The 13,787-nt window shown below is 43.7% G+C and overlaps 1 protein-coding gene across 1 annotated transcript in view; it reads right to left on the minus strand.

The window, feature by feature from the left end:
• LOC143188122 (discoidin domain-containing receptor 2) overlaps window positions 1-13,787 on the minus strand; it is a 144,248-nt gene that overhangs the window by 3,977 nt on the left and 126,484 nt on the right. The window contains exons 11-14 of the mRNA XM_076392192.1: window positions 11,645-11,767; window positions 8,901-9,010; window positions 3,985-4,185; window positions 3,408-3,500 (exon numbers count right to left, since the gene is read on the minus strand). Of these exons, the coding sequence (XP_076248307.1) occupies window positions 3,408-3,500; window positions 3,985-4,185; window positions 8,901-9,010; window positions 11,645-11,767 (527 nt within the window). The remainder of the gene's footprint in view (window positions 1-3,407; window positions 3,501-3,984; window positions 4,186-8,900; window positions 9,011-11,644; window positions 11,768-13,787) is intronic.

Here is a 13,787-nt window from a genome sequence, read left to right on the forward strand (position 1 = left end):
TAGAAGTCTCGACGTTAGATCGAACAAGAACTCCGTCGGGGTGGCGATCATCCGCGGGACTTAGAGCTCGCGATGCCTCGATATTAGATCGAAGGGGGAGAGCCAGGGGGTGGAGGAGAGGTGAACGATCCAAGGAAGAACGGGAGCCGAGGAAAAAAGAAGAAAGAGCGGAGGGCAGGAAGGTAGGGAAAGCCATTCTCTACATTTGTAATCGAAGTCGGAACAAAGGCAGCCTCGCTTCGACCGTGGGTGGAGTACCTACATTGAGTCCTCGTCGTTTTCCACGGTCGAGCTACACGTTCTTGCGGCGTGTGCGACCACTATCACTGTTTCTGGTAACACCACCACTGGTATCACCGCTATCGCCACGACCGCACCGAATCGTCCCCGCCACCCCCGCCACGACCCTCCTATCCATCGTCTTTCTCCCTGTCCTTAAGCGTTTCACCCATACTCGCGTGCCCTGCACCCCTGCGCCCGATCACACGCGCGCCACCTCTTTTTCCTGGCTATTATGGGCTCGCACGTACACGCACACGTACACACAGCTGTAAAGGGAACCCTTCCACTGGATCCCGTTCCTCCTTCAACCGGCCCAATTGAATTGCATTACCGTTTGATCAGCAATCGATTCTTTCCTCTTTTCCACTCGGCCCGGTTCCGAGAATGACTTTATACGGGGCGCGCTCGCGAATAAAATAAGGCGCCTGGAGAAATTGGCTGGCGAGCGTTAGGATAAAAGTCCAGGGTTGCGGACGCCCGCCCCGACGTCTGTGTATGTATGTAACCGCCTCGCTCTACGAATTGATCCGTTTTCTCCCTTTCAAAGCCCCAGATTTTCATTAGGTCAGAGCTCACTGGTAACCGACCTTTACGCTCCTGTATCGTTGCGTTTTCTTATACGAGGTTTGTCGGAGGAGTACGGAGACTGATTGCTTTTTGAGAAAGTCGTGTCGCTTTACCTTCAGTGAAGCTTTCGGATCCTTACTTTTTCTTCATTCCAATTCCACGGTTATTTCTGGACGATTCTATCTACTTAAACGCAGAAATTTAATTAACACGTTCTCTGCCGAGCTGAAAGAACGCAGTCATTACAAAACTGCCAATCAGGCATGTCGTCATTGAGAGTGCGAATACATTATTATCACGTCACGTAAAATCATGTTACATATTATAGTAAATTTATTTTATATTATAGTGAAATAGGTCTAAAACATTACTTTTTCAGTACAAAAATCCTACTATAAACTGATTCCTGTGTAGTCTAGATGAAAGATATCTACATTTATGATTTGATTTTGCATGCAGAGATATGGCTTGTTCTAGTCGACACACGAGATCACTGGTCGTCGACTTAAATCGTCGAATGGACGACTGGAAGCACGTGCAGCGTCGTAATAATACTGACGGCGAGCGCACAGGAAACGCATCCTGGTATTCCATTAAGATTTACGAGCGGTCGTTTGAGAGACACTGGTCAACCGGAAACTAGGTTCCACGTGTTGTAAGAGGACCGCGGTGGCGTGAATATGTATATAGAGCACACATGCGCATCTATGCGTCTATACCTACCATCGATTCGATGGGATAGCCATTGCATTTCAATAACAGGAACGTGGATGGGTTTCGTTGCGCAACGACTATGTTCGCTTTTGTCTGCGAAAGTCAAGGGTTCCTGATCCCTGAATATTATATCCCTTACATTGGACGTCAATGATCGTCCTTTCAGCATATCACGTTGAATTTGAATAATCTTTATACATTTTTTATCTTCCTAATGGAGACAAATTTATTGAACCTAATTTGCTCTTAAAATGTCTGTGATGTATTTGAGAACCTCATCACAGATGAATTACCAGCGATTGTCAGAATTTGTATCGATATCACTCGCATGTGTTTGACCTATATCATTTTCACTGGGATATGAAGCCTTTGAGTACGTCGAAAATTAATAATAGGAATCTGGAACGAATAAATGGTAAATAAATCGATGAATTAAAATTAAAAGTATTCCAGTGAAAATTAAAAGTATCCCAGTGATTTCATTCAGAAATTTTTGGAAACAAAATTGCTAGAATTTAAATAATACAGGTTTTCATTTTAGAGATACAATTTTAATTGCATTTCTAGTTATACCTAGTAGTACAATGCTCAATAAAACTGGCTGCATCATGAAATCGTCTACGAAGATCTTTCACTAGAATGTTAACTGTGAATCGAACAGAAAGAAAATCACCCATTACTAGAACGTTTCCCAGAATTGGAAACGCTTCGTATTAACCAACGAAAATTCCTTTTCAGAACGGCACGCGCGTACACTCCATAAAAGTTTATCGGAGATTCTCGAATAAAATGTGTGCTATTTTGCACTTAACGTTGCAAAAAGATTCTAATCTAAGACATTTTCACGAGAACCAGTGAAATACAGAGACTCTCTGAAAATCGAAGTAAAGGCGATATACAATTAAATCGGCCAGGTTCTAATAGTTACTCTCCCCGAAAATAATCCGACGTTCTTGCTATTTTCCGCTCGACGGATCGCTAACGAATCACTGATTTCCCATGTGGACCACCGACTGCGTTTGTTTTGGGACTTTATGGAAATGCACCCTGGGAAACCTGTGAATGCTGTGATTTAATTTCAACCAGAGCGTACAAAGGGGCTGGTCGATATCGAGGTCCCCTCGCGTTTATTAAATGTTTATAAGCTTCTGAAGAATAGCCCCCTTTCTCTGCTAGAGATTTTGCGACCTCGCTGTTCTATTAATTTTATGAGAGATGAGACGATGAAAAGGAGTACGACATCTCTGAATTAATTAGAATATTTTATCATGCAAATATCCTTCATAATTATTACCTCACTTTCCTATTTTTATTTCTATTATTATTACTTTCTCTGAAAGTAATAGAAGCTTGAATAAAAACATGACATTAGAAGTAAAGCACGATTGCGTTTGTAATTACTATTTTTTGAATTTCAATTCCAAAAGTCTAATTCTAAACACCCAGCTCCATACTATACCAACATATTAAAGTATTTAAGAACCCAATTTCTCAGGCTTCACCTAGACACAAGTCACACCAGAGGACTTCTAATTCTCCCAAAATTCATAAAATTATACTCCCTCACGCTCAACCTATTTCCTAAATTTATCCTCTCTAAAGTCTACCACCGTTATCAAGCTAAAGATTGTCCACACGTATTTGGGCCATGTACGTGTGCTCCCCGAAGTCGAAACAACGTTTACGTGTCTCTGTCGCGAGGCAACAAAACGTCCTTACTGGCGGTAGGATGAGGACGACGACGATAGTTTGGATGCTCGTCGCTAAGACGCGTTTATCCTCGTGGGAAAGAGGGGGATCCGGCGGATACGTTTCACCCGGGGGCGAACTTCTGCTATACTCACCTAGTAGCCAGATCCCGGTGCACGAAGTTCAAATTCTCCAGGTACCGCATGCCCGACGCGATCTGAGCCGCCATGTAGATGAGACAGTTGAAACTGAAACGAGGAAACGGCGTGAGTCGTCGTGAGCGAAGTTAAGGGGCGCTGGGCCTCCTCGAGGGTGCGCGACCGGAAGGGGGGGGCCAAGAATGCGCGAGAATCCAGTGACTGTGCACCAAGGCTACGTCGCTCGCGATTAATAAACGCTTCAAACTCTGGTAGGAGGGAAACTTATTGAGTGTTAACTTCGCGACGCCTTGCCACAGCGGATGAAACTAAATCTCGAGTGTTGGCGACGGGGCCGATGCCTCGCAGGGGAATCGCAGTGGAATTCTCGCGACTGATTAATTTTCATGCGCTGCCTGCTACGAGAGGCAGGCGAAGGATGCTTTCTTTACGCGTCGAGTGTTTTTGTTAAGGATTCCCAAGGGATGAAAGGGATGCTTTGCTTGGCGCGGTGAGGGTGGCAGCGTGTCTTCTTCGAAGGACGATGGGCTTCTTTGAGGGTTGCTGCTCGAGAGCTTCGAGGGAAGATATTTACCTGAGGGTTTTAACGCCAATCGGCATGGAGTGGGCGTCCTCGGCAGTGATATGCGTTTTGAGGAATTGACAGAGATCTCCGTGCTCCAGGTACTCCATCACCACGCAATAGGGCTCCTCGCGGCAGCAGGCGCCGAGGACTCTGGCGATGTTGCGGTCCTCCAGCGCGGCTAGGATTCTTACGTCTCGTTGGAAGTCCAATCTTAACGAGATTTAAAAAATTATTAGAAATAGCTTCTTATGTACGTGAATTCTTCTGAACCGTAATAAAGAAAATTGAGGAATACCATACGCTCCAATATCGTGGAAATTATTTATTATAAACTGAAATTTGTTGGATTTAGTAGTATTTTATTTCAGGTGCAAAACTTGTCTGTGTAAGTATGGCATTATCTACTGATATGGACTATGCCAGCTTGAAACCTTCATTGCAATAAAACTGTAGCTTCCTCAAATAGTATCGAGTGCTTCCTACGAAGCAATAGCTGTTCACCTAAGCCAGAAGCTGAAAATTTCAGATCCTGACTCAGCAATCGGGCTAGTCGTTTCTTTTTTCTCACCCAATCAAGCTGGAGTACTTTCGGCGAATTTCCACGAATTTCAGCAAATTTCCATTCAGTATACACGAAAACAGACTTCTTGAACGACGCGAAGGCGTGCAGAGTATCGTACACAGAATCGAATTTCGTATCAACATAGGGAAACCGAGTTGGGATCGTTAAGGGGAATGGACTATTGGCCAGACACGACAGTGTCCATTTCAGGAAACAACCGTAAGATTTTCGAACAAAGTTTGGGCATTTCATTTGCATTCTCGCGACAAAATTTCGACACGGGGTGTTCCCGATTAGTCTGGGTCGCGATGTACTTCCTGTTTCGAAGGGAACTTAGCTTTCTATGAGCGCGTGTGCAGGTAGGAGTAACTGGTGCGTTTCTAGGCGACAGCGCTGTCACCTCGGGGTAACTTACGATCCATTTGCTAGTGGCACTCTCGAGTGATAGCTTAATGTGATCGTTAGCAAAACTACGCGTTCAATACCATCGGTTCCCCATAAATTACGAATTCCACCCTGCACTGTCCTCATGGCGGCATTTTCGGAGCTTGAGGGCGAGAATAATGGATGCAAAATGTAACATATGCAATATAGCAGCCATTAATTAATGGCTAAGATATAATTTTTCATTCAAATTATGTATAAGGTATGTGTGAAATAAAAATATGCTTTTACGTAATAATAAAAATTTTGCTCTACACTTCTGACCTTATTAATGTAAAAATTCATACGAAGCAGGAGATGTTAAATTGGAAGAGAAGAGATAATACTGAATTCGATTTTCATAAAAATTATTACATGTAAAAGTCTTGATATCCTCTTCATCATTTTAAATTGAATTTAAGAACCCAATTTCACTGAGAGTCAGGAGACTCTCGTTAACTTCAATTTCTTGGTACCATTCCAATCCACGTTAGAAATCTCTGTTATCAGTTTCATCAGCACGATCTCCGTTACCGCAGATAGCGGAGGCGCAATTAATTTTTCTAATAAATATTCATGCGCGTAAAACAAGGCGCGTCGAGAATGGCGAAGTCTCTCGACCAAATGAAATTAAAGTGACGCAATTTGGATTAGTCAAACGTTTGTTGCATCTGCAATATCGACACAAAACAAAAACCAGATAAAGGGAGAAACAGAAACAGAGGGAGAGAGGGAGAGAGAGAGAGCCTGGAACGATTTTAAATATACAATTTCAATTAAAACCTCGTAATTTTCAAATTACATTTTCGCCGAGCTAATTAACTGAAGGAAAAATTTCCTCTACCATTTTTCCGTGCCGATAACAGAACCATCATGTAACCGTACCATTGTTTGACGTTATGGAGCATGGGTGAAATACACGTTCTGAAAAAGCAGTGCCCTTTTCAATAATGAACAATTCACAAGCGGAACAATATGGTTGGTGAATTGAATCATATCATTCGAAAACCATGAAATACATTGCGCGTTTCTACATAGGAAAACACAGCTGCACGTTGCATAGAGCTTGTCACTGATAAAATATGCTGGCCCTCAATATCCAACACAATACCTCAAATACATATTCCTTGGTTGACCGAAACACATTCTTAGCTTCTATTGGAGGAACTCATCATTAATTTGGCCCATTATGTACGTTATGCTAATCAAGCTGATATAATACGATTAATAATAATATAATACGATTACCTAATAATATATCTAATTCAAAGCTAAACGTCATTCCGATTTTTGACTCCACAATTCAGACAACTGGAGTCACGAAAGTCCACACCGTGATAACCGTGTAGAAAACCTTCCTACAAGGATTTATTTATCACATATGCATTTTAAATGACACCAGATCGATGATGTCGAGCTTCACGTGTTCGTAAAAGGATAGAGTGCAGCTGAAAGTCGAGCGATGGTGTGTTTTCGTCTGGCGAGGATTGCGTGGGCATTGTAGATGCGCGAGTTGGAAAAGGACACGAGGAAATGGAGCAGACTACGGTTAGGATAGGGACGATAAGTCATCTTCGCAGCGGGAGACTTGTTGCGTGAGCACAGACGCCAAGGAAACGTGGAAACACCACCGATCCGATCGTTTTAGTTTTTATTTACGACAGTGCGTGAGGCGTCTGCCACGAATGCGCCGATATTTATAGAAATCACGATAAAAGACGGTGGAGGGCACATTAACAGAAATGATCGTTTTACTTGATAAATCCTGAACCACCTTTTGGAACACCCCATGGGGGAGGATTTCGAAATCTGTCGGGTCACGAGCCTTTGAGGCCAGTGGGAACTATAGCACTCGGTACTAAACTCGGTCGCTATGTTGGATGAACTCAACTCTCTGATGGCTTTTAGCAAATACACGTGTTCCAGATTTTTGTGGCGTTTAATATGCAAAGTTTGATAGTGCTTACTGGCTGTTTGATCATTTATACTTTATTTGGTAGCACGGATACTGGTTGCGAGCTTGAAATTTTTAGTGAGCAAATGCTATAATATTGAAAGAAGAGCCAGTAGTATAGGACTGTTGGTACTCAGTCTCTAAGTAGATACAGTATCTCACTGTGTACCCAGAGTAATAATTAATCGTGAAAACTACTGTGACCCATTTTCCCTTCTAATTACACCGTTCCAAATTATTCTATTTGTCACATCGCCAGTTTTTTTAATTCTACTCTGAAAAGTAAAATATATTCAGAATTTGGAGATATAAATTTAATAATCCCTCGTGAAAGCTTTAGACGAGCTACTTGAAACTTTACTGACTAAAAACTTCGCCAGACACCTTCAACTATCAAAAACTCTTCATTACTCCCCAATACTCCCCAAATAATCACATTAAGTCACTCTTAACACCGCACCAGAATATCCAGTAACTCGATATCCCCTATGCAATCTCTCCATTGAGAGGCAAAAGAAAGGAAATCCGTTTTCCAGAACGAACCCATTCCAGATCAATCGTCGCGGACAAAACGCGCTCGCCCGATATCGCCCGGAATTAGTCGCGAGGCAGCGAGAGCTTAAAAGTCTTCGAGCCGAGTCATCTTCCTGTTCCCTCTCACCGAACATCAGATAACTCATTCGCGCCCAGCGAAACGGAGTTTCTCGCTCACAAAAGTCCGAGCTGCGTCACGATATCCGATGGACGTCGTCGATTTTCGTCGGAAGGAAGCTTTGTCATCTGCCTCGCCTGCCTCTCTCTACGCTCCTCCCTCGTCCTCAATCCCCCCGATTCGTTCTTTCGCGTCGCCACGGAGCGCGCCGAACTCTCGATACCCTATCTCTCCCCCCCGAGTCATTGTATGCAAATCTATTCCATTCGTGGAATCGAGCTGGCCTTTTTCTGATGTCTAGCTTGATAGCCGCGCGAACGATCGTCGTATTCGCTCGGTGTATCTGGACGTCTCACCGCCGTGGGGTTTCCTCTCTAAACGACAAGTCGGCATACTTACTAAGGGGGAGACCCCTGGCCCCGCTTCCCGAAAGAAACCGGGACACGGATTCGGATAGAAGCCACGCTATGAATTTTATGCACGGGAAGACCATTCGAAGACGACTTTTCGGTGTGGTATGGATCGACTTGTATCACGACCTACGCTACTTTCTTGCGAGCCTGGACGAATGGATTTGATTTTGTCGTAATGTGACCACTGATCGCGGAATTCGGTGTGAACTATTAAATATAAAAAAGTTTGTGAATTATTTAGCATCAGCTTTAAAGAACAGTATTTAAATAGCACTTTCTGACACCTAGAGTTATATTTTTATTCCCCCCATTTTATGTCATTTCACTTACTTTTTGAACCAGAAATAAAACTAGGGAAGACTCGTATACTGTGATTATCTGATCATACAAAACCAAACTACTGAAGAAAATTCTAAACGTAGTTCACCTTAACGAATTACTGAGAATAATCTGCTTTAATCAACAATATCGCCATCATTTCCTCCACAGCACAGACACTATAAACTTTTCAAATGACCTAATAGAAAGAAGCGTAAAATTCTCCAAGCTATCAATCTTCAATAAAACATTTCATCAATACTTTCCACAATACCATCATTCTTCACCAACCCAAATTCCCTTACGATTCCAAAATACAAACCCGATCGAATCGACCTCTCTTCTTTACCCCTCGCGCCCAACATTATTTCCCAACAATCGGTTCACTTTTCAAAGGAGCACCTCAGCTGCATGGCGGAACGAACCTTGCGTAAAATCAGGTCCCGCGTAACCGAGCGTTCCCCGCCGGTTATAAAATGTTTATCGGTCGGAGCAGCCTAGGAAAGGGAGGAAGGAGGCAGCGTTGGTTCGATCGAGCGTTGTAACAACGAAACGGAATGCAAATTGCGCGAGCGATGCAGTCGCGCCTGACTCTATACTCACTTTTCCTTCTCGCTGGCTTCCGGCAGTAAAAATTTGACGGCGACGAGACGCTTGCCAACGCTGGTCGTCGTCCCGTACTCTGGTATTCCTTCTGCTTCTGCCACGTACACCTGTACACACATGGAAGCATTATATACTATTTACTCGATACAAGCTTGTGACATGGTACAGGCTCTGAGCTTATAAAATATAAAGATCATGATAATAAAGTTCCTTCGTGCCATGATAATTCATTCCGCTCCTGTCGGGGGTGAGACAGAATAATTTCAAAAAATGAGGGGTGTAGGGACGACTGTATAACGGGAAATACCTGTCATTTGTTTGCGTTATATGGAGATCGTTTGTGTGGCCCAGAATGAAGAAAGATTCGCCCGACAAGCGGTCGAGCCGCGATGGACCGGCAGCACGTTTATTACGGAATATGAAAGTCGAGACTAGGAATGCTCGTTAAAGTCGTAAATTCGTCTAACGAGAATGGATGATCCTTGAATTCGATTACTCAATGCTCGCGAATTTATCGCGCAACTTTCGCTCAGGTTAGGTGGTTTTAGGACATGTTCTAGTAGAGGCTGGATGAACAATTAACGAGTACCACTATACATACATGCCTTTTGTTCATACGGAGATCCTTCCATGCTTGAAGTTTTACGCTCGTTATAGAGCGCTGAGAGCTTAACTAGGCCATGAAGAAAGGATTAACGAGTTTACTGTTCTTTAATTGGTACTAGATAGAAGTTCATTGTCTCTTCAGGATTCATAGTTACGAGCTCGTTACGTCCACCACCACTTCCATATTATTTAGAATAAACGATTATTAACAGCAAATTGGATTACCAAGACACGAGCTTCTCTCCAAAATGTATTCCCCGCTATAAACTCGTGCAGGCTATCACTAGCTATTATAACCTCCATTCGCGATTATCTCACAAGCTATTCACCCCGCGAAAAGATATTTCAAATGAAACTTGCTCCCTACAAGGAACAGCCCCATAGCAAGTAGTTCAAAGATAATCACGCGGAAAGATTACGATGGGTATCTACAAACACCCCTCGCAAACTCCACAACTCTACGCAATGCATGTACAGTGTTCACAGGCGAAGATAACACCTTCACCCCTTCAAAAACTACTCTCTCCCAGCACGCAATCCGCTTCGAGGTCCAAGGCGTGAACGCGTTAATTTCGCTCGCTCGCGAGATTCCGTCGATGGCTGAGCCCTGATCGCGCGCGGTCCCGCGCTGACACGGCTGAAACGCAAGCGGAGCGTTTGCTTCTCGGTCATTAAGCGGCGTGCCGTCGCCAGGACAGGAAACAAAAGGGAGTTATTAGCCGCTCTAACGCGCTCTAAACTGATTATCGTCGACGAGGGCAGACGAGGCGCTATTGTGACGGGAAGAATAACGGGGCGGACACTTCGTTAATCGACGTATTGTTGCGCCCAACTGGTGGCGAATTGCCCGCGTACGGCCAACAAACGGATTGATTTCTCTGTCGGTCGTTCGCGCCAAGGAGAAACTCCCCGACGCTGCACCGTCGCGTTATATCGGCGGGGGATCGACGATGCCTCTCTGTCAGTGTACCGTTGCAGTTCGTCATGGTATCGGCTGTTTGTAATTTAACCCCTCCGCTGCTCGATGGTATTTCAGCAGGTGCACCTCCCTGCTTTGCATCGGTCCGGGTTGAAGCTACGGTTCGATAGCTGCGGGTGTATTATGATAATGTTATAGGCGATAGTTGCACGGTCTGACGTTACGATGCTCAGTGTTACGATAATCACGTTAAATCGACGGACTCGGCTTTGGGATTAAAATTGCTAACAAGAGAAGGATCTGATAAAGGTTACGTGGAAGTGTGCGATGGAGATGCGTGTATTCAGAGGGATCTTGAAGTTTCGGAGTCTGGTGGAAGGTGAATGGGAACGAGATATTGAATTACTGAGGGTTGCACTGTGGGCCATTAGTGGTTCACGATGTTTGTGGAAAGGGGAATTTTAAATAGATGTGTCTTGAGATTGGAATTTGAAGGATGGAAGAAAAATATTGATGATTAGGAAGAGGTTAATTGAATCTGTTTTTCTGTAATTGAATATTATGTGCTTACTCGTTTCACCTGATATTTGCATTTAATAAGCAAGAGGTTAATTTGAGAAGGGTTCATCGGATATCCTGAGAAATTGATACTTTTCAATGAATTCTCTATTCCTCTTTGTAGTTCTAAGGGAATGCATTAAATTACAGAAGCCTTTGATTGGACTTATTATTATTCTGGTAGAAAAGTTATGAAATTGCTTTCTGTACTCTACATTTCAACCACTATGGCATTAAACTCGTAAACTGGAAGTAAAATGATCAACCCTCCAACAGTAACGTTGCAATTTTTATATTACTCTTAAGGTGCGTTTTACTCAAACTATGTATAAATCCACCACGTTTGTCTAACACAAAGGAACTCCAAACTCATCTCCCCTGTCAACAAGCGTCATACTCCCTAAACAGTACTTTCCCATTCTATTCAACGATTACTACGACGCGTGCAAACTCCATGCCACGAATTGCCGACACACTTCGCGTGCACGACCACGAAGCCAAGCATTCTAAGTTCCCGCTGCCCGAAGGGGGTAATAACGTAAATCCAACGTGGGGTACGTCGTCGTTCTGGCCGTGACGAATTGTCGTTCGTGGCACTCGTAGCAGCGTGTCTAATTTAAAATAGATATATGCTTGAACGTAATAACAATGTCGTTACCGTTCCGAAGGCCCCTTCGGCGAGTTTCGAGAGCATGCGGAGGCGATGCCGTGGGAAGAGTGGGACGCTCGTCTGCTCCAGACGTCTCTTCAGGGCCGAAAGTACCTCCTGTTGAGTCGGCGACTGAAACAGGAAAGAACAATGCATCGTTCCGTGGTATCTGCCGATAATCGACGATCTATGATCACGCTAACCGCGCGCCAACATCGTGTGAGGGTATTAAGGGGTACGGCAGAGGGCGGTCAGTGGATGAATTATTCCTCGATCCTCGCCCCTATAAATTCTCCCTGATCTATTGCACGATCCCGACAGACTTACAATAATTTAAGTGATGGAATTACTGCTATAACTTCGGATCGATCACCCACCAGCCCTTCACCCGCAAAATATCTTCGACTAACGTCATTGATTTTGTCGTTCGACACCCCCTCGAGCTTCCTGCGGCGTTCCAGATATACTGGCTATCCCGTGATTGGTGGAGCAAGCAATTGATAGTGTATGAAGATTAGAGTGATAAATGGGAAATAGGACATTTTTTGTGTACAGATTGTTATCTCAGAAAATTATAAATTTATAAGTAGAATTGATACAAAATTTATTACCTATCCTTTTAAAACCCTTTGCCATTATTAGATTTAAGTTCTATCTTCATCTCGTTTATCTTCGTCTGACTGTAACTTCACCAAATCTGAGCTAATAATTTCTGACGTGAAATTTTACATGACCCCAATCACTCTTTGTCTGTCACTCATCGATATTCGTCGCTGTCGATCAAAAAATTTTCATTCTTGCAGGACGAGAGACGAAATGAAAAACCGGTTCATGGAACGAGAGGACACCAAAGGGACCAGTCGAACGTGACACGTATAACTTTCCACGCGAGCCCATTGTGAAGCTGCGCCACAGCCACCGATCACCCTCTGCGTTTTCGAAGAACGCTCGTTTCGCTTTAATGACGGGCCACGCGGGGAAGGGACAATGATTGGCGCGACTACGATGCGTCAAGGCCAGGTCCGACAAAATGTTTTGACTGTTTCGAGTGGCGTTGTCAGATGTCAATCACGGGCAGACGACACGACGTAGACGACCACTTTCTGACGCATTGTGCTCAAATGAGTTTGTCTGCGCGCGAATATCGCGTCGAAATCCTAGTTCGCTGGCTACGCCGAAGAATACGTCTGGGACGAGAAGAGATCAAGCCGCTGCCAGAAGATCCATCATTCTGTCATATGGCCAGCTGAAAACGTTCCATTCCCCTTGCTCGTCGGAACCAGTCATTTTCGAATATTAGGCTTAGGGAGACGAAATCTGACGGAGATCTGAATAGCTGCTCGCTGGTTGGAAGAGGCTATATCAGGAAGAGGAAGACGCTACGACTCTCCTAGTGGACTCGATAAGCCTAGATCCGCGCCTTTGACGCAGGGACATTCGATATTGAGAAGGATCTACGTGGAGGAATCGATGGCTAGACGAGAACTCGAGGGAATAGAGACCAGTGGGAAGGGCTGCTGACGAGCTCGATGCTGTCTCAAGTAGAAAAGTAGTTCCCCGGCGATCGGAAGATTTGGGAGAGAATCCTGGTCCATTCTTTCCTTTCTTTACGATTTTTAGAATTCGGGTAACTCGATCGACCCATTTCCTTCCATGTTCGCGCCAAAGTCGACGACATACGAGAAGAGCTTTCTGGTGTGATGGTTCCTCTTTAATGAGTCTTTCCCAGTTTGCAGAATTCGTTCAGTTGAATATAGTAATATCTACTTTTGGAGGCATGTGGCCGAGAATTTATGTAACATTTGAATGCTTAAATATTGCAATACTTCAATATTTAAACGCTTAAATATTTAAAGGTTCGAATACTTGAAAACTTGAGCGGTTTAACGAATTTAAAATATTGAAGGTTTGAAAATTTGTGTAGTTAAAAATTAAAGAATCTTCAATACTAGAGGTTTGAATATTAAAAAACTGAAACAACTGACAATCTAAAAGCACAAAAATTTAAAAATTTTAAAGTTTATCCTTCCAAATTGATAAAATTCTATCAAAATTTGAGCGTTACACCCGCGGAACATTCTGCAACAGTACTCTCCTGGCATCGCAGTTCAATATTCATCAGAGAACGTGTCGAGATAAATATTCTCAAACA

This window comes from Calliopsis andreniformis, chromosome 2 (assembly GCF_051401765.1).
Source record: "Calliopsis andreniformis isolate RMS-2024a chromosome 2, iyCalAndr_principal, whole genome shotgun sequence".
Lineage (NCBI taxonomy): Eukaryota > Metazoa > Arthropoda > Insecta > Hymenoptera > Andrenidae > Calliopsis > Calliopsis andreniformis.